The 27,410-nt window shown below is 34.1% G+C and overlaps 1 protein-coding gene across 5 annotated transcripts in view; it reads right to left on the reverse strand.

Annotated features, from left to right (window-relative positions):
* Window positions 1–206: 206 nt before the first annotated feature.
* The window catches only part of EPHA7 (EPH receptor A7), a 157,571-nt gene continuing 130,367 nt past the window's right edge, over window positions 207–27,410 (reverse strand). For 2 of the 5 annotated variants that reach the window (XM_087817515.1, XM_016198770.2), the window contains exons 8-17: window positions 22,787–22,895; window positions 22,155–22,210; window positions 17,729–17,842; window positions 16,681–16,866; window positions 16,066–16,127; window positions 14,444–14,653; window positions 13,577–13,726; window positions 6,823–7,016; window positions 5,631–5,786; window positions 207–3,756 (exon numbers count right to left, since the gene is read on the reverse strand). In XM_087817515.1, the coding sequence (XP_087673641.1) occupies window positions 3,642–3,756; window positions 5,631–5,786; window positions 6,823–7,016; window positions 13,577–13,726; window positions 14,444–14,653; window positions 16,066–16,127; window positions 16,681–16,866; window positions 17,729–17,842; window positions 22,155–22,210; window positions 22,787–22,895 (1,352 nt within the window). In that variant the 3' untranslated portion in view covers window positions 207–3,641. Of the gene's footprint in view, window positions 3,757–5,630; window positions 5,787–6,822; window positions 7,017–13,576; window positions 13,727–14,443; window positions 14,654–16,065; window positions 16,128–16,680; window positions 16,867–17,728; window positions 17,855–17,897; window positions 19,166–22,154; window positions 22,211–22,786; window positions 22,896–27,410 lie in introns of those variants that run through there. The other 3 variants (XM_016198771.2, XM_016198769.2, XM_016198773.2) reach the window with 2 other exon arrangements.

A 27,410-nucleotide genomic window follows, 5' to 3' on the forward strand; every position in this document is an offset into this window, starting at 1 on the left:
ACAGTGTGGCTCTTTGAAGACACTTTCCTAACTTGTTGTTCTGTAATGATTAGAGTGGGATTACATTAGTGTGCAAACAAAGGACATGAATTAACTATTTCAGTAAAAAAACCCTTTACTCTAAACATCTCCCTTCATGATACTATGTAAGAAAATAAAGATTGAGTACGGGACATCAAGGACTCCGCCAATGACTGGAGACAGGATTTTCTTTACATTGTCTAATAGACTCGTTTATTATTTTAAGCTGGTAAAAAGAGACTTATGATTCGTGTTGAAGAAAGAGTTATTTGTGCTTGATACATTGAAGACACTGTTCAAAAGCAGTTTGTCCTTATAAAAGGATGACCCCTGTAGTAATCCTTAGGCAAGGAGGGACAAATTCAACCAACAAAAAGCACATCTCGCCCCGAGTTCCCCATGATTTCTCCACATATAGCAAAAAAATACACATCAGTAATTTATTCGAACATGCACATCTGGGAGTAGCACAGTTCTAGGCTACTCAGGAAACAAAAGGGAGAATATCAGCATTACCTAAATTAAAAAAAAAAGAGAGGTGAATTACACCATTTTAATTGTCTTAAAAACACGGATAAGAGGAGCAATTAAAATATAGTCCTAAATAGTACTAGCTAATGTAGATTACATAAGTATACAACATGAGTCAACTAATAGTGCTCTGACAAGCATAAACCACCAGTTCTAGTAAACAAGGCCCAGATCAATCGCTGAGGAAATGTTAGATTCAGATGGAACAAACGTTACTTTTATTTCAGTACTGAATGCAAAACCCGAGCTGGGGGTGAAGACAGCGTTCTAAACAAGGTGGCTCTATCAAAGCAAGGAGGCCATTTCCTTTTGCATTTTATAATTTTTGAATACTATTTTTGACATTTGCTTTTTCTACTTTCCCTCCCCTGAGCACTAACTTGTCAAAAAAAGATTTCAAGGTGCAAGTTGTACATTCTTAGTGTTATACCATTTCATCTCTCTCTGGAAGAGAGTATTACAATCAGCATCACAATGTTAATTCTTTTTCTCTGAATATCTGTTTCACATACATGTATTTAAAAATCATAATGTTGATTGGGAAAAGAAACCTACAAACGAGAGAGCGATGTCATCATACACTTCCTATTGTGCTGTGTGTCTTTCCCATCCCTTCTCCCCTTTCCCTGTAAAGAGCTGTAAAAAATTTAAGGCAGATGAGGTATATTGCTGAAGAAAAAAGTTATTTTTGAAAAAAACTCAAAAAAACCTTTTATTCTGCCCTTCTACTCAAGAAAGACTGCTCAACTATAAATCTAGTGCTAGAAAAAAGCAGGAAAGACACCGTTTGCATGTACCATACTATGTTTTCTATTTCTAGAATGGCTTTTTGTTAATTTAACTTTAATAGAAAAAATAAGCACCTTAAGCTATGGACAAGAAAAAGAACTTCATTATTAGTGAGTCTAGAATCCAAACGGAGTTAAGAGCACTCACTCAAACTCTTTCATTCATTCTCACAAAGGCCAATGCTACTGATTAGAATCGTAAAGTGCTGTACTTAGTATAAACACTTGTATACACTGCAGACACTGAAAAATAACCCTCGAGCACATTGTGTTATAGTTCCAAAAATATATTTACAGTCTATTACAAAGATTACAAATGGAAGTGTCTAGTTGACTATATTATGCTAATTAAAATTATTTTACAGATTACTTTTCCTTAGGGACAAAAAACATTTTAGTGAAATTAAAATGATTTTTCTAGTCAGTCAAAAAAATAAATTAAAATATCAAATAACACTGTACAGTGATTTAAAAGAAAAAAAAAAGGAAGGTAGGGAGGGGTGGGAGGGGGTTGGGAAACAATCCATTTGAGTGTTTCTATAGCCATCTTTGGTCCTAAATGTGGGGAAACACATTATGTAGCACTGAAAATACCTGTTTTTTTGTGATGCTCTGCAAGGAAAATAGAAAAATATAGTGCATTTTCAATGTATTCAGAGCCCACTACAGAGAAATGTGTGTACAAAACAAGACAGTATAAATAAAATTTACAAGCTTTACAAAGGAACATTTACAGATTTTGCTTCTGTTATTTGTTTGCTTGTGGATGCCCACATTACCAAACAAGACCAATTATGACCGATCCCTGGGATCTTTCTCTACTAAAATCATTATAAACAGCCCAATTCTCTTTGGAAGTACAACAGTTCAATTCTGGGATAGTTCATGATTTTCATAACTTTTGAAAGCAGTCCTCACAATATGTATACATTCCTGAAATAGCTATAAAGACACATTTAATTATTGCTTGTGAAATTCTAACATGGAATCAAATAATATAGAATAATAAATAAAGCTTAAAGAAAGTCAGATCCTTCACCTCTTTCTTCCATGGTAAAAAGTGTTCTTTCTTTCACTTAAGTTTCTCATATCAGCGTTCACAAATAAAACTTTTTTTTTTCCTTTAACTGCATTGGTGATATCCTGTGCAGCAAATGTGTTTTGAAAGGTGAAAATTGTGAACTGCCCCTTGTATCATGCTTCAGAGTTCTAAAATAAAACCTAATTCTTTCCTTTTGTGTTTGGACTGCATTAAACAGAACAGGATATAAAATATATGCCAACTATTTCTCCTAAATTTCCTAATGTCAGGATATTGAAAAAAATCTTGATGTGCTCACACTAAATTTAGATAACACTAGATAGTTCTTGCTCTCAGAGGCTTGCCTTCACCAATGTTCTTCAGATGAAGTGCCTCATATTATTTTTAGGTCAAAAACCTACAATTTGAATTTTGTTTTTTTTTTAGTAAATTCTGTCTAGTAAAATCACTCTATAAACAGTCAGTTAAAAGTGCCTTATAGTATTTATGGATCATTATTGCTTTTTTCATTGAAAAGATAGTGTTGTCTGCTCTTTACAAAAAAATTTCTTTTTAAAAAATATCAGCGCTCTTGGCAACTTGCATTTTCTTGACTACCTGCCAATTAGCAAACACCATCAAAACAGCACTGATTAAACAAAATAAAACGTGGCACAAAAAGGATACCGATGTTCTGACAGAGATATCTTCGATCATGCTGTGTTTTGTGTGTTTTTTTTTTTAATTTGAGATTCTTTCAAAAGTACCCAGTGTAGTAATGTGTCATAGAGTAACACTAAAAAGGTCCAAAGCTATAAACAACTTTCTAAAACAAAGTCCTTATGGAGAATAAACAGATGATTTTAAAAAGGAATAGTCTGAAATCACATATTTAAGGAAAATATTTCATTGATTTTTAACAATAAGATCATGATTTTATTTGACAAATATATTCTTTCTTAAATTCTTTATGTACATGTTAAAAAGTCTATAAGATAAAAAGGAGGTTAGAGAGCTCAAGGTGTTTGGATGTTTTTCAGGTAGTACTTTGTTTATTGTCACTGCTGTTTTCCTGGCCACCAGTGGTGGATCCTAAATTCCCTTTTTATATATTCTGGTGGCACTTAGGAGTTCAAGTCTGTAGGTGCTTCTTAAATCTTCTCTTCACTGTAGGAAGGACCCAGGACATCAACTGTCTTCTAGCAGCATTCTATGCATGACTGAAGGCCAGTACTGTTCTCTCACGGTCCCAAATCTCCCTCATAAGGGAGAAATGCTTATCACACTTGGATGCCAGTTCCATGTAAATGGAGCATTTGTGCTCTCATAGTCTGAATGCTGCTCATGATTTTCTTTTGATGGCCAACCAGTGTGATCCCTAAACTCATCACATCCCTGAAAAAGACAAATGCATTTTTTATTAGTTACCTTACCAAGAATTTATTTGGTACTAAACTGTCATCAACTCTTTAATTAAATAATCTGTGTGTCTTCTGCAAACAGATTTTATCTTGGAATCCTTGGGTATTACGACGTATTCCTGCCATGGTGGGTCAGATTGGCAACTGCATCAAGGAGAATTCCATTGTGGAAACCTCAGGCTCTCAATCTGCCAAGATAAGTTACTTTTAAAGTGATCTGAAATTTCATATGAGAAATTATCAGTCTTAAAATTATTATTAATGTAAGGTAAGATTAGGAAATGCTATCTGGAATGTATTCTTGAACCTAAGTGGAGTTTAAGAATTTTAATTGTTAAAATAAAATATAGTATGAATAGAAATACTTCTGGGCTATAGTAGATCAAGAACTATCAATGATCATAAAATTTTTATACTGAGTTTAATTATATCATAATAATTCTGACTATATTCTTGGTTGTATACTTACTTTCAGTTCTGTTCATTTGACTACATTTCAGAAAAATAAATTGTAAAGAGTACAATATCCATTACACATGTTTAATAGCTTAAGTCTGACATAAGCTAACTGGATCTGTGTACATACTTTTACCTTTACTAATAGCCATTAAGATTGAAGTTAGGTATTCGAGCAGCTAAAATATAGCGACAGGACAGCACTGTAGTATTTAACAGCAGTGATCTAATATGACTTTGAAAGACACAGTCTTTCATGGCAGTAGATGACTTTAGAGAGACAGACATGATTATGCCAGTACTACCTGAATGGTGACTAGCAGAAAACTAAAGATAGCATGCACATGCTTAAGTTCATGTACATGCTTATCTTTCCTGACATGCCAGGAAACAATATCTGACTGCTGGCCTTCATCTCTCTGAAAAGTGTTAAACCCTTCTCACAACAGGACATAAAAAGGGCTCCACTAATAAAACCTTCATGATTGTTTCCCGTTTTCAAACACATTGACTGAGAGGAATTGCATCATCCATAAGAGTTACACGGCAGCCAAGGAAGCCAAGGTTGGGATAAATTAACTAGATTTCATAAGACCACATAATCAGTGATGGAGCCAAAAAAAAATTAGTTTTTACTTCCAGTTCACAGCAATTTCAAAGTTGTTTTATCAGGTAATTTTTATTTTTTCAAAGATATGTTTTTATTGATTTCAGAGAGAGGAAGGGAGAGAGAAACATCAATGATGAGAGAGTCATTGATCGGCTGCCTCCTGCACACCCTGACTGGGGATCAAGCCCGCAACCCAGGCATGTGCCCTGACCAGGAATTGAACCTCAATCTCCTGGATCATAGGTCGATGCTCAACCGCTGAGCCATGCTGGCCAGGCTATCAGGTGATTCTTAAGGTTAAAAAAAATTTGACTCAATTAATCATATACTTTCCAAAAGGTATGTGAAACTAAAGTCTTAGTTACAGTGAGTTAAATTAGGCTTACTTTGACCTCTTCAGACAATAATCATATTGAATGTCCCAGTGCATTTTGGAACTGGGTTTGAAACTTTGAGATGTTTAATGTCTGATACAAACGTGGCGAAAGAAATCCTCCTTTGCAATGAAGAAAGATTAGGAACCTAAATGATACCGTGATTAATGAGAAAGGAAGTCTCACTGAATGATGTTTAGAACACTGGCTATCCAGACAAATTAGCTACCACTTAATTAGCTGAGTCAGTTTGGGGAAAATATTTAAATTCTCTGAGCCTTAGCCTTGTTGTATGTGAAACAACTGACTTAATAAAACTGTTGCTGTGAAGGTTACTGTATAATGCTTGGATTGTACCTAATACATTTTAAAATATAATTAAATATAATTTTAAAAGTTTAAGCTTACTCAATAGTCATTCTGGCAACTGATTCAAGGGAGTTGTAGCCAGCTGCTGTGAAGTTATCTTTATATCTTTCCATTTTAATAGCTTGTAGCCATTCTCCAACTGAACAAAAGGCAGTGAAGTCAGGAGTGTTTTGATCCAGAAGAGGGCTTATTGGCCTAGATAAGAATAAAACAATTTTTTTTTTATGAACTACTAAGGAAAAATGTCTTGTCCCATACAACAATAAGGATGTATAGAATAAAGTTACATATTTGCATTGATATTATAATAATATAAATATAAGATATAAAAATATAAATATAAACAAATATGCTAATAAAATATAATGCATAAAGGTTACCCAATAACTACAGATTCCAAAATTTATATTTTACTTATATTTGATGACCACCAGATTGCATCTTTCATGCATTTTTAAAAGTGCAGCCAACAGTATTTGTGAGCAGTAAATATTTGTTCATTTGCTTCTCCAAAAGTAACTTGGAATAAAGAAGCACATCTGGCTGTGGACTGACTTGTTTAGACCATGAGGGTGCTATGAAGAACATTATGTTCACACTGCTGATGGCACCTTATGAGCAACTGGTGAGTTTACACCTCCACAAGGCCTGACTCCCCAGAGGACGGACCGGAGCCTCAGGTTTACCTGGCAGCTGACGCTGAGTAACTGCTAATATGCATTACAACGGAGGAAGCCAAGTGCGAAGAATGGAGTGTTTCAGACTCTTTTTAGCTGGTACACCTCTTTAATCATGTACTAACTTGCTTTTATAAATGTTAACTTAGAGAATCATTTTACATAACCCATAGCAAAACAATAAAATAGATAATACGTAACAAACTAGGGCAATAGTAACACACAGCGTAATAATAATAATTTCAAAATGTGAAATGCCACCTACTCACAAAATTTCAATTAAAAATTTTTTCTAAATGGCAGCCACTGATGTATATCATAACTTTTAAGAAGAAAGAAAGCAATAATAATTAATAGGTCTCTTTAAACACTAATTCAACTGAGGTAAGCCATCTGAAAAAAAAAATAAAAACTTCTGTAAACATAATATATTTAATATGGATTTATAATTTAACACAAATGTCAACTGGCCACTGAGGTGGGGCTGGGGAGACAAATGGTTCATGTGAATATTTTAATTTCTCCCAGGTTCCATTCCCTTAGGTATTTCTTACCTACTACAGGTTCCCAAGGGTGTTTTCAGACTATTTGGGTTTCGAATCATTTTGTCTAGAATTCCAACTATCTGTTCAAACTTTGGCCTTTCGGAGCGTTCCTTTTGCCAACAATCCAGCATCAGCTGGTGAAGACCAGCCGGGCAGTCCATGGGCGCAGGTAAGCGATAGCCTTCTTCTATTGCTTTTATAACCTAATAGCCAAAAGGACATTAAAAATATTACTGACTGAGGTTCAGTTATAATTAAATTAATTGTCCAGTAGGCAAAGTGAAATATCCTGATAAAAGTGAAGCACACTGCTTTGCTAAAGACTTTCCCCCCTCAAAACATCCATGAATATTAAGCATGTTATTAAGGGGTACATGAAGTGCAGGATATGACATTTTCTAGTTAATTCAGCAATGGGGAACAGCAATTAAGCTCACTCAGGGTAAAATAGGTGGAAAATCTTTTAATGTCATCCCAGAAGTTTCAAAAGGGGTAATACATGTGAAGGACCTATTTTACTTGAATATAGCTGTGAATGTACATATATGCGTACAAATTTTTCAAGTTGTAAGAGGATTCTGTGCTATTCAAAACTGAACTCCCCAAAGTTTCACTTTTCGCAAAGTTTAAATAACATTTTTAAACAAGATATCAAAATATGTGCATGTAGTAGGATAGAAAATATTAGCGAGCACACTATTATTTTAAATAATATGAAGCTTATATGCTAAGTTTAGTGACCTCCCACGGCAGATTGAAATTAGCTTTGGGGGAGGAGAGGGGGAAAAAGGGTGACACTAGGAAACTGAGAAGGTCACAGATCAGGGTTTTCCCAAGCAGAGTCCTGGCTATTAAACTTTTATCAGCATATTACTGCCCATTTATATCTAATAACAGACTAAAATGCTATTTATATCAACCTTTGAATGTTAATGAAAAGCAGGCTTCTATAGACATTTGTATGTGGCAATCAGAAAGTCTAAAAGTTACTTACTCAGACCTGTTGTTTTTTTATTTATATGAAAAGAAAAAATAGATCTTAAAAATCAGAAATTCTTACAAATCTGAGCAGCACAAGGAAAATAATAGGAAGGCAAACAATGCAAATAAGAAAGGCTTGCAAAACATTAAAATATTCAAGGGGGATTAACAAACCCTTTGACACTGACATAATATAGTAGAAAGAGAAGAAATACTGACTCTGGGGGGGGTGGGGGGAGAAGAGGTGACCTTGAGTTTTTGAAGAAAATAAGGCCCAAAGTAGGCAGACAATAAACTGGCTTTAAGAATTGTTGATAAACTTGGTATTTTTATGGAATCATATCCTTAAGTTGCTGCTGACATTCAAAAGTAGCACATTCAAATGTAAAAGGTTGTAGGATGGAATGAATAAAGTAGCTGGCTTCGACAATTTTTAGAGAACATCCTTTGTAAGAGAAAAAAAGAGTGCACTTGAATTTAAAAATCTACATATGCAAATTGGAAATTGATAAAGTTTAAAAGGTAAATAGGTTAACTTAATTACAGTAATTTCTGAGAAGTATTGTAAGTATAAAATCCTCAGCCCAAATCCTCTCCTGATCACTATTCTTGTACATCAGTTTACTAGACACCTTCATCTGCACTTTCCACAGGCATTTCATACTTCACATACGCAAACGTTCATAAATGGTAACTGCATAGATCACTAATATATAGCTATGGGAGGAATTAAATTAAAAAAAAACATAAATGAAACAATTGCACATGTCTTTGTACAACTATCCAGTGACAGCACTATACTTGGACTCAAAAGTGATATATGTTAAACAACTTAAATAAAAGTAAAAAGACTGCATTTTGGGAAGTTGGGTTTAAGCTATTTAAACAAATTATGCATATGTAAATAAAAAACTTCTAAAACTTTATGTATGCAAAATGTTCAAACAATAAACAACTGGCAGGCATTTTTGCATTGGGGAAGGAGTGGCTCTCCTCGGGCTTGCGGTTGCTCGCGTTTGAACATGTGCAGTATCTTTCTGAGCTGACAGGACTCCATTCCCAGGCCTGTAGTATCCTTATTATCCCCTCCTGACCGGTTTCCCTGCTTGTGGTTTGTCTTCTGATGTCCAGAAAGAAACAATGCAGGTAGAATGAGCTTTCCTTTTTTCTTTCCCTCTAAATAATCTTTTAAAATGTAAACCTAAATCTTATCATGATCCTCCTGACATAATGCTCTCCAACAGCTAGCTCTCCCATGGGCTTCTTTAGTTTTGAACACAAGAAATTCTTAAGCCTTTGTGCCAATGAACACAGTATAGTACCATTAAAGACTTACAGGAATAAAAATTAATAAATCTCTGTAGCTGTCTTATTGCATTATAGGAATTACACGATTCCTATCATTATAGCAGAGAAACATTTATTGCAATCCAAAATGGAACTTGTAGCTCTCAAAGACGCAGTGGTTTATACATTTTTAAAGGAGCAGCAATACATAACATTTAAAATAAGAGATGCTCTGGATTGGGAATCAATTTTGGGACCCTAATGCTCCCATTAACGATCACGCCCTCACCTATAGCAGCACTAGCGATACTTGCTGGGAGCCTGGGCCCCTCTAGAGCACAATTCGGCATACATGCCCTTTGCGGATACGCCAGCCAGCAGCGGATGATTCGGCACAAACTGAAGCTAGAGGCTCTGCAGTTTTTAATTTGGTTAGCTTCATTATACTTTCCAATGGGAAAATAAGGATTACTTTCTATAGATTGTTACATATTCTTGGAAACAAGGCCCACAGGTAAGATGGCTGAACCTAGGCTTCTTAGAGCATTGCGTAAGGATTCATGTAATCTACTTAAAACATCATTTTGTGAAATTACCAGAAACACCTAGGTTTTGTCTGTCCAGATCTAGCCTTAGTATTGTAATAAAAGTCAAAGAAAAACCATTCACAAGTAATTTCTAACTCTAGATAGTTCCCTGAAAGATAAGAAGTGAGTAGGGTAAATGCCATCCGTGACACCCACCGGGATATGATAGGGAGCACTTGGGTATATACTGTAAAAAAAATACTCAGGAATAAACACAAAAGTTGCTTGTTGAGAAGTGTTTCAGTATGATTGCAGTACCATTGTCATTAAGAGAATGACTCATGGAAACGGGCCTGTATGAGCTCCACATGGCTGTACCGAGATTGGCTTCTGCTCTCTGCTCACGCTCACTGTCATTTCCTTAACCTCACACAACATAACCCACATTTTATACAACAAATATTTCGGACCCTACTTATGTGATTATGGCAAAGTTTTACCAAAAAATCACAAGTTTGTTTCTATCAATATAAAAATACAAAGTCATAAGTTAGTGGTGGCTTTTAAAAGAAAAAATTGAGGGCTCACAATTTAGCTGAAAATAAATTTAGTTACATGTGTTATACTTTCAAAGCTCTTAAATGTCCTAAAATGGACCACTTGAAGAATTCATCTTCATGTCCCGTATCTTTATAGAAGCTTACTTTTGTCATCTTTATGGCTACCTACTGAGAACATTAAGAACTGACTGGCCTAACTCAGTGAGAAGAAATAACTTTGTTGAGTAATATACACAGAAAAAAAATCTAATCTATACAATATAGAATTTCAAAATTTGAGAGTAAAAATTTTGTTTGAATTAAGACATAAATTCAATGAAAAGATAGCTGCTGTGAATGCCAATTATGAGTATTTTCAATTTCTATAATATTTATTACATTTGACTACATTTTACATATATAAAGATTTTCCTCTGAAAAGCCATTATGAAAAGGGCTATACATCTGCAGACTTTTAAGAAGAATGAAAATTGGAAACTTATTTAGAAGGCTCAGCCTTGATTTTAGTAATTGCAAATAACTAGACTCAAACTGCTAACATTTAGTAAAAATTCAAGAAAGTTATAAGTACACAAAAATACAATGAGCATTCATGCAAACCTTAATCAAGTCATAATGCATTCGGGTGTGGGTATCATTATACCTGTGCATATTATCTTTTCCCAAGTTCTTGCTCAAGTAACTAAAGCCTCCTGGCAACAAACTATCTACCTCACTGACTTCACAATACCCCTTTTCTATTTCTTCAGAGCCATCACAGAAACCTCCCTTTGTTCAGCATTCAGCCTGGAATTTTGTGAACCTGCTTATAAACAAAACCATAAATTTACTACTTATTTTCATGGCATCTTATTAAAAGTCTTTTAAAATCTAAGTTGGGGGCTTTTTATATTGCCGACAAATTCCTAGCAGCTAAATTTAAACACTATTAAGTGAATTGATTCACTTAATAAATCAATCTAGGCTAATTAAAAAATTAATATATCTGTAGATCTGATGAAAGCAAACTTCCCAGTAAAACACAATATATTCACTCACACACAGAATTTCCATATGCATGAAGGGTTTCAGGGATCTCAAGCCTCTCTATGAACTCCTACAAGAGACTCCAAGTAAAAAAAGCTTTCACTTAAGAGAATTTCTTACCAGAATGGAATTATTTTAAATTATCCAGGTTTTTTACCATTTCTGTATTGAAAATTATACATATAATTGCTCAAATAGCACTTCAACAAGTATGAAATAATAAATATTACCCTATAAGGGGAATATTACCATCAATTTTATTACAAAAACTGAACTGCATAGGTAATCTCTTACTATTACATAAACTTCTGTCTGAATTTAATAATTAAGACCTTCAAAATTTTAAAAAGATGGTGCTAAATGTTCTACGTCAGAACAAAACTTCATTCTAGACATAATTTAATTTAATCGATAAAAATATTTAATTCTCGATACACTAATTATATCTTCAATGATATTTAATTTTGAAGAAAAACAAAGGAACAATACTTAAGGAATTCTAAAAATGAAAACTGAAGATATTTATTTTTTTCTTAACTATTTCTGTTATTTGTTTTCAGAAGTTAAGTGAACTTTGAATTTAAGTTATCTTATATTCCTGTCATTCCCTTTATGTTTGAATCTAGTACAGAAGGAGGGTGTCAAAAGAAATAAAACTCTACTGAGTATCTAGGGAATATCAATATTTCTCTTTCTCTGCCCCAAGGATTTGTTTGCTCTCTTTCTGACAGCCCATGAAATCTCTGACACTGAGACCTGCCAAATATTAACAACTCTGCCTCTGCCAAACGAACTCATCCTTTAGACTTTTATCTTTGACAAACCAAAACCAAAACCAAAAATAATTTACAAAAATTAAAAAGATTCATGTCACCTGTCAATTGAAAATACCAAAAGATTTAAATGACTTAAAAGTTTTGCCTTTTCAGGCTGTGAACTTTTCAGGTAATGCAGACATTTGTAGGGAAATACACTGAAAATAACTTTACCAACAGTCTGACTTGACTTCCATTGTCTAAAAGTAACTATTTATAAGTTTTGAGGACCACAGAAACTTGATATGGAAAAATTCTAAAATCAAAAACAAAGACGTTGATTTAATATAACAACGTTCATAATCTCTGTTGGAAAAATAACACAATTTTAACTTTAGCCAGCTTCTCTTGCTGCTGTGTTTACAGAATTGATTGATCCAAACAGCTGGTTAGTCACACCCTTTGTCTAATGGCAATACAGACTTCCCCCAGCACTACTCATTTTTACTCCTCAACAACCTGCATTTGTAACACTTTCAAATTCCTTCACCAAAGCCTTTCATCAACCTGCCCCGGCCTCCCCTTCAATGGGAATCCCGCACAGCGTGCGGGTCTCTGTACAGGGCGGTGTCTGCGAGGGCGCTCCCCACGCGCCTCCATCAGCTTTCGCTTCCAAACTCGCCAGTGGGTTGGTTCCCTGGGAGAATTTTCTCACCAGCTGTAAACCTAGGTCTTCTTCAGATTTCTAGTTCTTAGATTTACACTTTCTCTATTTTTATCTAAATTTCACTCAGATTGCCATTAAGTTGAACTATATAAATCTGCCAGTATTTGAAAGTTTCAGATCTTATAAAAATGTCAATTTCAAAAATAAAAAAAATAAAAAAATTCAACCTAATAGGAGCAAAATTCACACTCACTTATCCCCTATTACTTTATAAGTGGTCTCTTGGTGTGAGATGTATACCTCCGAAAATGCTATTCGCTTTTTGTATCAAAGAAAAATAGCACATTTTATGTCTTAGCATGTAACAGGATACACGTTAATGAGGACTATGTTTTTTAAGGAATTTCCAAAATACTTCCATTGTAGTTACATTCTAAAATATCACTATGAAACACTTACCAATACTGATCATAAAATCTAGATTGTCTCATGAAATTAATATTTAATTAAGTTAATCAACCGTAATTTAAACAGATTTTTTTCAGAACATTACAGAAAAACAAGACAAACAAACAAACAGAAACAACCACCACAGTCACGACCTTCTTCACCCTCCTCTCCATTAGTGATTCTTTTACCCATGTGACTCTCCCACTACAGCTGTGCAAAGCATCATCATCTTTATTAAGGAGGAAATATCCTCTGTAGGCTTCTATTATATCTAGAAAATTTAAATTAAGAAGATAACACAGTCCTTCAAAATGAAAACTAAAATTAAGTTGATTGAACCACTAATTTATGGTAATTATTGTGGTAATTTGTAGTATTAGTTATGTAAACTCAACAACTGTATTTTTTAATTCTATAGAAGCTTCTTCTTATGAGCCATCACCTACATACTCCAATAATAATGGGTATTAATGTATTAAATCCTTTTGGTTTAAGTAGTGTAACACCTACATCTTGATTTGACATGTCCCAGTAAGGTCTTTCTCCATAAGACATAACTTCCCACATGACTATTCCATAGCTCCATACATCGCTGGCTGATGTGAATTTTCGGTATTGGATGGCTTCAGGTGCTGTCCACCTTACTGGAATTTTCCCACCCTGATATAAAAAGAAATCAACATTTTAATTATGTATAATAACTTATAAATCATTTACAGCAGAGCCATAAAACTACCATTAAACATCTGTATATTTGGTTGGCAATTCAGCAGTATCACACCTATCCATCCTGAATCTCTCTAAGTGTGTTTAAAGTTACTAATATGTTTTTTAAAATCATTGCAAGATTTCATTTTTTAGGCAACTCAATTTAATGGGCCTTATGTGGTCTCAGGAAAGAGTCTAGTCAAAAGAAAATGACAAATTATGCAAAATAACTACTAAAAGGGAATGAAATATGGGGCATTTAAGTAAACCCTCACATATTTTTCTTTTATGGAGTCTCACAAAAGTTGTAAGACTTGGCATAGTTAATATTTAAAAAAAAAATCTTTATTTAAAAATAGAATTATATACTTTTTGCTGCAAGTATGATGCTAGTAACTAGATGTTGTATACGACTATACAGCACATTATTTATATGAACATCCCAATACGAGATAAGCATGCTGTCATTCTTAGGGTTATTTCTTCTCTTATCCTATGTGTAGGCTATAAAAGCAACAACGATTCTTCCAAAAGGAAAAAAACAGTAACACAAAAAAGCTGAGATCAATTTGCCTCTTTTCTACTGTTAATTTTGCATTGCTAAGGTTTGCTTTCTCGGTAGGAAAATCTCAGGAACATGGAGAGATGCAGTAATAGACTTTTTCTTACAGTCGTTGTATAGACAGCTTCTGGATCGTCCTCTATAACCCGGGAAAGGCCAAAATCTGACACTTTACAAACAAGATTGCTGTTGACAAGAATATTGCGAGCCGCGAGGTCCCTGTGAACATATCCCATATCGGCCAAATATCTCATTCCAGCAGCAATTCCTCTCAGCATTCCCACTAACTGAATGACTGTAAATTGCCCGTCATGTTTCTACAGGAAGACAAAAATAAAAGTCCAGTAAATTGTGCTTTGAAGGGAAAGAAAAAGTCTGCACACTAGTTACTTACTAGTGTACAATAGGAATTACTAATTAATTTTCTATATAATACATTTGAGAAAAACATTAACAAATGCTGATTTAACTGACAGTCAAATAATACAAAACACTTTTGGTATTCAGTTATTTACATTCAGTTATTTACATGCTAATTTTTAGGTGAAAGTTAGGGAATGGAAAGTCCAAGCATATCCTTGACAGCTGTTTTCCTCATTAGGTAAAAAATTATATAAATAATCTAAAAATATATAAAGGTACGAAGACACAGATATTAAGATATTTTCTCTAAATGGTAAAAAAAAAAGGGGGGATTTTTAAATTAGTGATAAAGAGAAACTACGAAGTAGAAAATGATTATAGTGGCTGCCTTTGTTTTCATTTTATACTTTTCCTTGTTTCATTATTAGTAGGAACATTACTTGCAACAAAGAGTCTCTAAAATAGATGTACTAGCAAATGGGACTGAACTCTATATGCGACTGGATTGGCTATCATATAGCTTGAACATATTTTTAACCTACAGATTTCTCCAACTGAATTACAACTACGGTGCATGAAGACACTGGTTTGAGTTGATTAACTTGCTAGGTGATGCTCTCCTCCGAGAGCCTATAGTTGTGCATATCACAGAGATGCAGCAGTGCAAATTTCTCTAAATCCTCCAAATGCCTAGAAGTCTGGGTTGAATGTATCATTCTAGATCACATATGATAATTCTGCATGGCCTCTTATTGCTTAGATTATTTTCTCTTTGCCATTTAAAAAAATGTTAATGTGAGTTCATATTCTTAGGTGAAAAGTCTCTGAGAATAAAAATACATATGTTTAAACATTTAGAATTTAACATTTACAAAAATAATCACATACTATTAATTTTTAAAATATTAATACTTCTATATTTTATGCTCAGTGTTCACGTAACAGTATAATAGAAATGGTTCCACAGAGCAGAACTGGGACCATGGCACTAACATTAAGTGGTTATTTCACTTTCTCGTCTTCTCTGTATTACCATTGTATTTCATTTATAATTGTCCTAGGAAAGTAAAATGTACTCTACAGTCTGTATTCAAATTACAGGGCTTCAAGTAGCCTCTGTACTTGAGGTAGTGTATTAATGAAAACGATTTTTTTAAACTACACTGTATCACTTGAATGATTAAAATGATTCTAGTTCAATCTAGTCTAAGACTCTGATTTTTAATCTGCTTTTCAAAGACAACTTTCTAACTTGTTAACGTTTATAATGTTCGCATTTTACACTGAGAAAAAAAAAAGTTCAGGAAATTATTTTGGTAGCATGTATACAATATATTTAGAATGGGAGAGTAATTGTGCTACTTACCCTGAGAAATGCATCTAGGGCTCCGTTTTCCATGAATTCTATTACAATCATGACTGGTTTCCCTAAAATTAAAAATATACATATGTAAGAAAATAAAAATGTTGCTTCAGAAAGTGCAACCTCAACTTCAGGGTTATTCCTTTCCTCACCCCAGATGAAACACATTGCTCTTTTGAAACACTGAATGGGTGAGCTGTGTGTCGCGAACGTTTCTAGCGCTGCTGCTAAGGTCAGAGTCCTCAAATGTCTGATGGTCATGATTCATGAAATTAAACAGTAAAAATCAGTGTGTTCCTCTGAAGCTTGATTTGTGAATAAAACTCAGAGAAAATGATACTTTATATAAAATATGAAGACTAAGCTGTATCACTTCCACGGCTTTTGAGTTAAATGAGAGTATCAGTTGCTCTATCAGATTTATTCTTTAACTCTAATCCTGCATTTATTTGTGTTTTTTTCCTGGTGACACAAAAGAATTTTTTAGTCAGTTCATACCAAGAAAAACATTCATTTAGAATATGCAATATGTTCATAATTTGACTCCCTTATTATTTATGAAATGATGCTAATTTCTGACAGTCCACTTGATAAATGAAAGATACAATCAATATCTACCTCTCGTAACAACGCCTTCCAAATGGACAACATTTGGGTGGTCAAACTGCCCCATGATGCTTGCTTCACATAAAAAGTCTCTCCTCTGTTTCTCTGTGTAACCGACTTTCAGGGTTTTGATGGCCACTGGAACATCTCTTTTCCCTGGAAGTTTCAAACGGCCACTGCAGACTTCTCCAAATTCTCCTGAAGTAACAGAACAGGCAGATGTATTTTAATTTCAGAAATATGTCTTCTCTCAAACAAAATGCAAATAATTCTTTAAAAGCACTTTTAAGCTTTTCTAAACTGTTACACAAGCTACTATTTTTTTAACTGAATTAAAAAAACAACAACCTCTTTTGGAAACAAAATTTAGATCTGAAATATGTTGTGTAAAGTATGCTGCCTACTATAGGAAAGGGCACATTGGCAAATGCTAAACATTGCCACCGCTTTCACGGTTTAAGGGGCAAATGGCTCTTCAAGATTTAAGAGCCTGGAATTCATATGCACCAGGGCTGCCAGATTAAAGGGATTGGGACTGAAAAATGTAGTTATTATGAAAATACATCGAATACATAGAAACTAATATTCCTTTTCGATAATTCATACATATTAATTTTCTACATGAAATTAAATAGTACGAGGTTTACCTAATACCTACAAATGCAAGAGAAAAAATAGAAAAACGGAAGCTTAGCAAGAAGATGGTAAGTCAAGTAAGAGGAAATATACTCCAGTAAAATTCAGAAACATTCTAACTTTTTAAAATACTAAGTCATTTCTTGTACAGGCCAAAACTTAAAAAACAGCTTACAAAAAACCCCAGTATCTTAAAAAACCCAACAGAAGACAAAAGATACACAGATTCCCCGTGCCACAAGCTTCTTTTTCATTTTTTTTCTCTTAAGGTTTCATAAACAAGTACAGCCTCATTGCTTCCAATAGTTCAGGTAAATGCAAAAGTTCTATATTTGAGGTATAATTATTTGCCTGTCATTATGATGTATGACTTTCGATCTTGGCTAAATGGAAGAGCTGAATAAGGAAGCCACAGCAGCCTTACCTGCACCAATCACACGCTCAATTTTAATACAGGAGGCATCTAGCTCCTTGGCGAATTGATGGACAGCTCTATTTGGGTCCTCATAGGTTTCAGGGTCAATGTAGGTTTTGGTGCCTGGAAATTTAACTGTAATGATGTAAGAAAGCATGACTGTGATGAAGCAAAGCACTTATTGTGCAGTCAGCCCAGGAATTTCATTATGCAGAGTGCTCCTTGGAACAGTGAACTTGCTTCCACATCACCTGATTCGCAGCAGTTTTAACAGACTACTTCAGTCTGCTGGCGCATAGGTATTATCTGCAAGCTTCTATAGGTTACATAGGATCCAGCTCATAGGTTACTAACTGAATTGCTCTTCCGGTAAATCAACAAAATACATCACCCAAATTCTCTGACATGACTTATCAGACTGGAGGTTTAATTAAATTCACGGCTATCGTGGCATAGTTCAAGCCATATCGAGGTGAGTAATGGACTTGGAAACAACATTTGTAAATCTATCAGTCAGTCAATCAAATACATACACTGGGAAAAGAAGACATTTCATATACAGGTAGCCTACTACGCTGACAGCAATATTAAAAACATTTAGACATCTTAGTTATTCTTTTGGTTTATTTTTTTAAAAGACCAACCACCGTTGACATATACATAAAATTAATACAAGATGTGAGGGCCGCTATCACAGACTCGGAGAGAGAAATCTACTAAAAAACACAGTTTCATCTTTACCTTACAGGGCAATAGAGGCCAGCCAGAATGTACAAAGTCCAGAGTAAAATTAGAAAATTTACAATATTCCTGGGATCTGCTAACCATGTATGACACAATTGGAAAGAGGAATGGTTTATGTGAACTTTCAATTATAAGGCTCTGGAAGGAGGCAGCCAATATGCCTCAGAAAAGGTAGTCAAGATTCAAACAACATAGAATCATAAAAGTTGCAAAAGTTAAAATCTTCTTAAAATGCACCCAGAAGCATGCAGGTAACAGAGAATGCTATGTAAACTTTAAATGAAATTCAGTTACAATAATGTATTCCAAATCAGTCGTATGGTTAAAGACAAAGATAAGATAGGCATATATTTGGTCATATTAATGCAATGAAAAGAATTACACTACATCCTCAGAAAAACTTTATTGTTTTTAACAAAGCCACTGAACAATCTTTTCATTAAATCTCACTATTCGGAGAACAATATATTTCTTTATGTATTTACACTGCAGCCTAACTGTGCTTATGTCATCGCATTAAATTAAAATTATCCTTTAAAAATAAACACATAACCAACCAAAGGAAGCAGAATGTATAAAGGAAAGTGGGATTTAAAAATCTTGATTTATCCTGCTGTAGCTGATTGTTTATCCAAAATTGATTGTCTTAAACAATGACTGTTGCAGTTTATAAAACTGACAGATGCTCATTTGTTACTAAAGCTGAACATGAAAAGAAAAACAAAAAAACAAAAAACACAACACAAGAAGAAGAGAGAGAGGGGATAGAAAGAGAAAAGAGAGAAGCAGGAGTACAGGGAGGAGGGGGAGGAGAGAAAGAGAGAAGGGAAGAAAACAATAGGTTAACCTCCCAGATTGGCAGGCAGGTGGAGCATGAGCCATCCTCTCTCTTTCTTTCAGCTGTTCTGCCTTTTGGTTTTGTTCTGTGATAAGGGAGCTAGGGTGGAGGTAACCTCCTGCATCTCAATCGGGGTCTCTGATGGTTCTTTATTCAAGCTGTCATAAAACATTTTGACAGGCCACGGCAATTTTGGCATGAAAACATAAAATACTGCCCAGCTTGCATTGAAAGACACTGTTAGAAGAAATGGTAGGAGGAAACAAAATGTAAATCGGAATGGCTTCGCTAAACTCCTCCACTGTGTTTATATCTTTACATGTGGCACTTGGGGCCACGGAGAGTGGAGGGTGCCTGATACAAACGACTGGACATTCTATTAAATTTCAGGGCTCTAAAAGCTAGTTAAATGGCTGCTTTCAGGTTTCCGTGAAAACTCAATCTGGAGTCTTAGCACCTAAGAAAATTGTTTGTATACTAACGGAATAAAAGGACACCGACTTGTCAACGGCTGGTGACCATTGTGTTGTACTTTACATATTTTAAATACGGTCATAAAATCAAATAAAATGCCTGGTTCTCATCAAAAGGTAAGGAAAGATATCCTTGTAAAAGGGTGATTCAGACATACCAAGGCTTTACCAGAAGTGGGTACGTTAAGTGCACTTGGTCTCATTATCCATTTAAAAAATAGATTTTTAAAATTAAAAAATATTGACATCATTTCTGAATATTTTGTTCTCTTGCTCACCTCAGTTTAAGACGATGAGCTTTTTTTGTGTGTTTTAGTAGTTCATTTACATTTCTCATGAATGTTAACTATCTTAAAACCACCGTCGATATTTTGCTTTAGAGATGAAAACCGTATATTTATCGAGCTTATCTTGTCTATGTTAGCAAGTAAAACATGCAGCTCTATTTTTCCTAATTACAAACTGAATGTCAAAAGTAAAAAAAGCAAATCATTAAAATATTAAAACTGAGTGATGACAATTAAGCATAAGGCTATACAAGTTTTACAGAAGCCATATTTCAATTTACCTTCCGCATTAACCGGCAAGCTAAAGCCAAATAAACTAAAACGTATTTGATAGTTTTGAGATGTCTCAGAAATACTCCATAAAGGAAACAAAAGTGACATACTGATCAAGGCAATATTAAATGATTCTGCCATCAAATTATTCACACGTGGACAGAATCAGGGATTCCAGGAACCATAGTCTTATGTTACTCTTCCATATACATTTTAAACTAGATATAAAAATGTAGGCATTCAAGCTTGGATCCTCTTTTTCCTGTTTGTGGAAGTGTTAAATATATTCTCTCATGTCAAGAGAGAGAAAAATAGTAACCTCCATTTTTTCTGTACACCCTCTAACTAAAAAGTGCCTGTGGCACTCTGATCCCTGAGGCTCACAAGTCACTGCTGGATTAGCAGAAATGAAGCGCCAACATCGGGAGCATATCACATAATCCCAGAGGGGAGGTGATGGAATCACATTTATTCAGTCATAATCAGGGGGGATTTAAGTTTTATGAGGCTTGAACCTTCTACAGTTGGGATACCCTCTTCAAGTAAAAAGAGATTATACACACAAAATAGCTAGGGCTTTACCAGGTCCTTAGCAGGGGTCTGGGGAAGTGAGGGGCCCTGAAGCTTAAGCTTCATAATAAAGCCACTTCTGCTCATAACTTTTGCTTTAATTTGTTGTATCCCCAATACCATTCCTACCTTCAGTGGTTGGAATTCTAAAGAGTTTCATAATCAATTTGGATATATATTATGGAAAGCCACTTCTATTTTGAAAATTAAAGTCATGATAACTTCTGGTTCAACAAATAAAAACATATTAAAGAAACTCAGGAATGATAAAAATAGCATTCAAAATGTGTGTCTTTAAACAACACATTTCTTTGATTGATGCTTATATATAATCTTGTTATTTTAGAGTGGGTACATGACAATATCTTCTTGGCTATTAACCTAATAATGTGATAAATAACATAATAATAGATATAATTCTTATGCCATTTAAGAAATTTATCTATCCATGAAAAATTCTAGTAAAGATTATTGCTACTAAGAAAAATAATAAGTAAAATTGTTCTTAATAGCTTCAAGGATTATCAGAATTAAAATCATTTGATTGTTAGGTTTTTACTTTGGATGCATAAAATCCTAACGTTCACTCACATGACTCTCATTTTTTCCCCTTGCCATCCACGTTGAACAGGAATAAGAGTAATGCAGATGGACATCTATTTTTTTTGGTTCCCTAAGCTCTCTTCCAAATATGATTTCTAAAATGAACTTTGAAGAATCAGGTAACCCAAATTCACATGAAAACCCTGGAGGATTAAATCCTATTATATATTACACTTTTCATGCTGCTAAAAAAACCTATCAGTGATAGATAATGCATAGTAGCTGAAAAGAAAGAGGTTCCTTAGCCTTTCAAGGTGGCATCTCTCACTGGGTGGGAAATCCTAATTTGATATGAATTCCTTAGCTAGAACATGGGCCTTGCAACATTTAATGGGTTATTATTAGAACAGTAGGAAACATTCGGGCAAAGTTTGCAAAAGGAAAGATAGTGACATAAAAACAGGCTAATACCCTGCAGTTATATTAAAATTTCTTAAGAGGTTACATTTCAGAATATATTTTATTTTTTTTAATTCATATTATATGCTTTTCATTCTAAATATAATGTCAAATGCTTTAAAACAATACTTTGAGCTCACTCTATAATTTTGAGCATGAGGCACTAGGAAATTTTTCATGCCAATATTAACAACCAGATTTCTGTATTAATTTTAATACATAAAAGTAAAGAAAAGCCAAACACTTACAATGAAAGTAAAGCTCTTCATCCCCTTCTTGGTCAGCTTTGCTGTAACCACAGTGCCTGAAAAGAAATCAAATGTTGTGACAGACACAATCAATGATCTTACTTTATATATTTAAAATTCCGTAAAATATACCTTAATTATTTTACAACATGCTACTTAGATCTATAAACAAAATACAGAAACTTGCTATCCACAGTTATCAACTCAATAATAATATAGCCACCCATATGATTTAAAAAGGCACAGAATATAAAGTATTTGTGTGAGACAATGCAGATGGAACATACTTGTAAATTTAGATTTATCAATGAGTACATATTTGCTTACACATTTTTTTTCTGGAAAACAACAACGACAACAGGCTTTAAATGGTTTCCACAATCATTAACCAAAAGAATAAATGTACCCAATAGAAACTACAATACTCATCCTCTTAAACTAAAGACAACGATTAAGCTCCAAGTGTATTTTGACCTTGGGAGAATGAAAACTTACTGACCTTTAATGTTTCGTATCAGACAAAGAATGTTTGCATTTCCTATTCTAATGTGCTGAACAATACGTAATGGGTAACATAATTTTGAAAAATCAATACATTTTATCTCAGAGATTAGAAGAAATTAGTTTCCTACCTTCTTCCAATGATGAAGCCAAAGACCATGAACACCAGAATGATGGTCCCTGCAACTGCAACCACCGCAATAATAATAACAGGATTCTGTTCACTGGACACGGCTGTAGCTGTGAATAGAGGAAACAGGCTCAGAAACACTGAATATCATGCAAGAACTTGAGAGGTTTAAACAAAATCTTATTAACGAGAGCCGTCTATGCTATTGAAATCACCTCTAATTTGAAATAAATGCATTATATTGTAACAATGTAAATGTAAATGCTTATTTTTGCATTTTAGAGAATTGCTAAGGACAATACCGTCATCTATTTTATATTCCTCAGCTATAAAAGAAACCTATGAAATGCCTTATTGAATGCCTAGCTCCTGCTTAGTTGTTGAAAACTTAGTTATGAATCAGAGATAGAGATCTTTGATCTACAGTTGCTATTAAATCCCTATTTTTCCTCAGCATGTATTTGATCCTTCTATATCTGTTTTTCTGGTGTATAAAAAAGGAACCAAAATACATAATCTGTGCATTTTTTCAAAGTACCTTAAGTGCATTATCTTTCATATTATCAGTCTAAAATAAAAATCATCACGTGATCACAGTATGTCATCATGACTTTACAATGCACCACAATTAAGGAAGCAGGCAGAATTACTCGTATTAACCTGACAAAGTAGCAATGCACACACGAGAGTTTAAGACTATAGAGGAGGTTAGCTATTTATGAAAGAGCAAACTTTCTGCAAGTACTTTAAAAACATTTCAGCATTATCTAATCGTAGACACTGCCTGCACGATGCTAAGCGATTCTTCTCTGCTCGTTAAGGCAAGCCCAGCTGGCCTTTCGGGAGTCTCTCTGGGAACAGTGTATGTTTACGTGTCCTTTAAAGCAGCCTCTGATTCCAGTTCGTCATAGAGGCACATGGCCTTCCCATTTCCATTTTTCCAAATTAGTGAAGCTTTACTTATATTGCAATTCGCAATCGTCATATTTCCCCCAGAGTATTATATTTCCAATGCCAGTACCGACTTCATAAAATAATCAAAGATATATAAAACAATTAAAATGTATATTCCAATAAATGATTCAGTTGCAAATATCATATAATATATAATGTCCAACTAATATAGTTTGTTTATTCCTGAAACAATCAATGGTTGTAATCTTTAATTTATGGCAGGATGGAAAATACTGCTCCTTCTTGCTGGTGACAAGGGACTGGGTCTCCAGAGCAGTAAATTATCCGTAGGAAGAGCATGTTTTCCCACAATAGGCAGCAATAAAGTTTTTTATTTTATTTGTTTGTTTGTTTGTTTTTTGATTGGCCTTCCTTTAGTTGATCTAAGTCTTCCCCCTTTTGACAACTCATCTCTGAATTTTTTATACCTATGCTAACTATAGAGAGCTTTTACCCTGAAAAACAATATCACCGGCTCTGGTGTAATAATTTCTGAACAAAGGTATTACACACACTTCCCAGTTCTCCCGCTGATTTACTCCCCAAGGGGACTAAACTGGGGTGGGGGTGAGAAAACAACTTTTAAGCTTTGTCTCTGAATTACAGTTCAACAAAGAAAAGATGACTTTAAGGTTTTTTTTTATTGGTTTGGTTGCTTTTTGTTTTTATCTGTCTTTTTTATATGTAGTAAGAGAGAGAAAAGAATGGAGTAGGCTGTTTACGAAGGAAAAATTACACATGTACAAATTGTTTCCATTCAATCTATGTGTCTCATGGGGCTAATCCTTTGCTTGTCTTAGGTTCTGTTCTGTCCTTAGCTTCAGGAGCAGAACTCCAATGAGAAAACTGAACTCAGGGGAATGATGAAATGGAATTTGTGCACATTTATGTATATAGTTTTATATATAGGAAGGGTCACACTTTAATCTTTCCATAGCCAACATTTATGGTTAATATTTTCAACTCTTTCATGGGTAATAAAATTTAAAACTAGTTTATAAGTGCCCTAATCAACACACCGTAGTTTAAAAATTATAAAAACAGTAGAGTTAACTTTGCATAGAAGGGGCTTTTAGGATGTACATGCAATGAAATAAACTGTTTAACTTCTCTTTTGATGAATTCTGTTAGCAAACTTAAATCACTGCTCAGGTGACTTCTCTTCAGTGGCATCCTCCCTCTTGCTCTTCCCAGCACAGTGAGTCACTGTTTCCTGACACTAGTAGCACTGGGACATGCACTCGACCAGCACTTAATTGCATGAACAGTACTTTTGCACAAGCCTGTCTTTTACTAAACTTTAAATTGAAGTTATCAACTGTGTCATATGTCTAATTCTTAGCACAATACCTTGTGCTAAATCAGTATTTCTCAAAGGATGGTCTGGGAACCCTTGAAGGTCCCTTAAGAGCTCTCCTGGGATCTGCAAGGTTAAAACTATTTTCATATAATATGATGTAATTTGATTTTTTTTTTTTACTTACATATGCTCACAAGCACACAGAGTTTTCCAGAAGTTATATGACATGAGATGATTTCATCACCCTGACGGCAAATGAAATGTGTGTTTAAAGAATGTTTCAGTTTTAATGCCTAATGTGGTGAATTTTGATAGGTATAATCCAAATAATCAAAATCTCTTTGGGGATCCTCAACATTTTTAATAGCCTATAAGGGTTCCTGAGACAAAAAGCTTGAAATGGTTGTGCTCATTAATATAAGCTGACACTTGAGACTGGCTGTGTGCTGGGCACTGTACTTGGCACTTTGTGTACATCAATTTATTGAATCCTCAGAAGACCGTGTGAGTTGGATTTGGCTATCCTAGCAACTAGGGTACAGAGAAGCAGCTCACCCAGGGTCCCACATCCGGACATGGCAGAGCTGAGATGTGAAACCAGGAACATGTCTCCTCACACCGACCGATACCGACAATCTGTTCTCAGATGACGACTGTGAGGTATTTATATTTTGTTTATTTGCTGAGTGACTTCTACATGTCAAGCACTAGCAGGACATATGACCATTCTTTCATCAACTTTACATCCCAGAGGGAGGGAATGCTCTCATGCTAAATATCATCCAATTCTTTCTAATGCAAAAGTCCAGTTTTAAGATTTATTTCATTTGATTACTCAGGTTACACTACTTCATCTTAATCTCTCTGAGTCTTATTTACTTCATTTTAAAATAATGAAAACAATAAGTATGAATCTCAGCACACAATACGCAAGTTTATAAAGTTCTCAAACCTACTTGGAAAATATTTTGAAACCCATTTTGAAAATATAGTCAAACATATTATGAAAATATTTTGCAAGTTTTCAAACCTAAAGGTTTAACCGATAAAAATGTGTAGGTAAATATGAGATAACTAAACGACGTTTTCAACTTAAGTTTAAATTATTCATTAGAACATGAAAAAACATCATTTGAAGTGTTTTATTACATTAGAAGTCATAGATATCATTAAATCAACCAAAGTTGAAGACTATGAGGACAGATTTAACACAAGACCACTCAAATGTCTACATGTTGAAATCTTAACTTAAAATTCTTTAATGGTTTTGGGGCTATTGAACTTATTCTCATTTTTAATCTTACATACTCCATTTAAAAAATAATAAAGAATAATGGCATTAATTTTATAACAGCAAATTATGTGACTTTTCAAAATTGATGCTTTTCTATCTACAATTATATAAAATAATTTATATTTCATATTTACTTCAATGTTTTATTATTTGAGGTTCTGAGAGCGACAGCTTAGTTTAAAAATATAAAACATTTTGAAAGATGAATACTGTTAGCAAACTTAATCATTGGCTAATGTGAAGTATATTTATCAGTTTATTCTACCTTCTAAAGATGTATGAAAATATTTTTCTGAAGTCAAAATAATTATTTGATCAAAATTGTATTAATTTATTTAAAAAACTTTTTATTAATCTTGAGGATAGAAAATATAATATTTTTTCTCTCATGTAATATTTTTTCGCTCATTTTTGTTTAGAATTTTGTGAGAATGCTAGGTTGGCAAGGTGGTGATGAGGTAACAGTGCCTGAGCAGTGACATCGGGAGAAATAAAAAAATTTCAAAATATAAAAATACATGCTGAGACATCCGCTAGCTGAAGGACAAGCTGCAGTGGTGCTCAGCTGTTCTGAAACTGCACTCTGAGGATAAACCAGGACGCCATCCATGCATCTGCTTATTTGTGATACACTACAGACACAGGCATTGCTGTGTTCCTATGCTGCATTATAAAGCATAAGCAAAATGATAACAGGGATTCAAGATATTGGTAACATTTTATTTTTTAGCTGAGTGGTAGATACAGAGATACTCATTTAAATGTACTTAATATTTCACATATACTTTAAATATTATCTTTAGTATGCTTGAAATATTTCACACAAAAAAGGAGAAATAAAAGTGATGATAAAAATAAATGCAAGTTCTAAGATATTCCTGAACTCAATTTTTGAAACCATTACTAAAGGGCAAGTAACTTAAATTAACACAGATTCTTACCTATTCTCTTTCTCTGGCCCACCCTGGTGTACATCCTGGCTTCCCTTGAGCTTTCTGTAAAGAAGCAGCTTTGACTGACACAACTAGAGCAGATTCATTTTGGGGTGTACAAAACCAGCCTGTGTATTGAACAAGT

This window comes from Miniopterus natalensis, chromosome 5, assembly GCF_054644295.1.
Source record: "Miniopterus natalensis isolate mMinNat1 chromosome 5, mMinNat1.hap1, whole genome shotgun sequence".
NCBI classification, from domain to species: Eukaryota; Metazoa; Chordata; class Mammalia; order Chiroptera; family Miniopteridae; genus Miniopterus; species Miniopterus natalensis.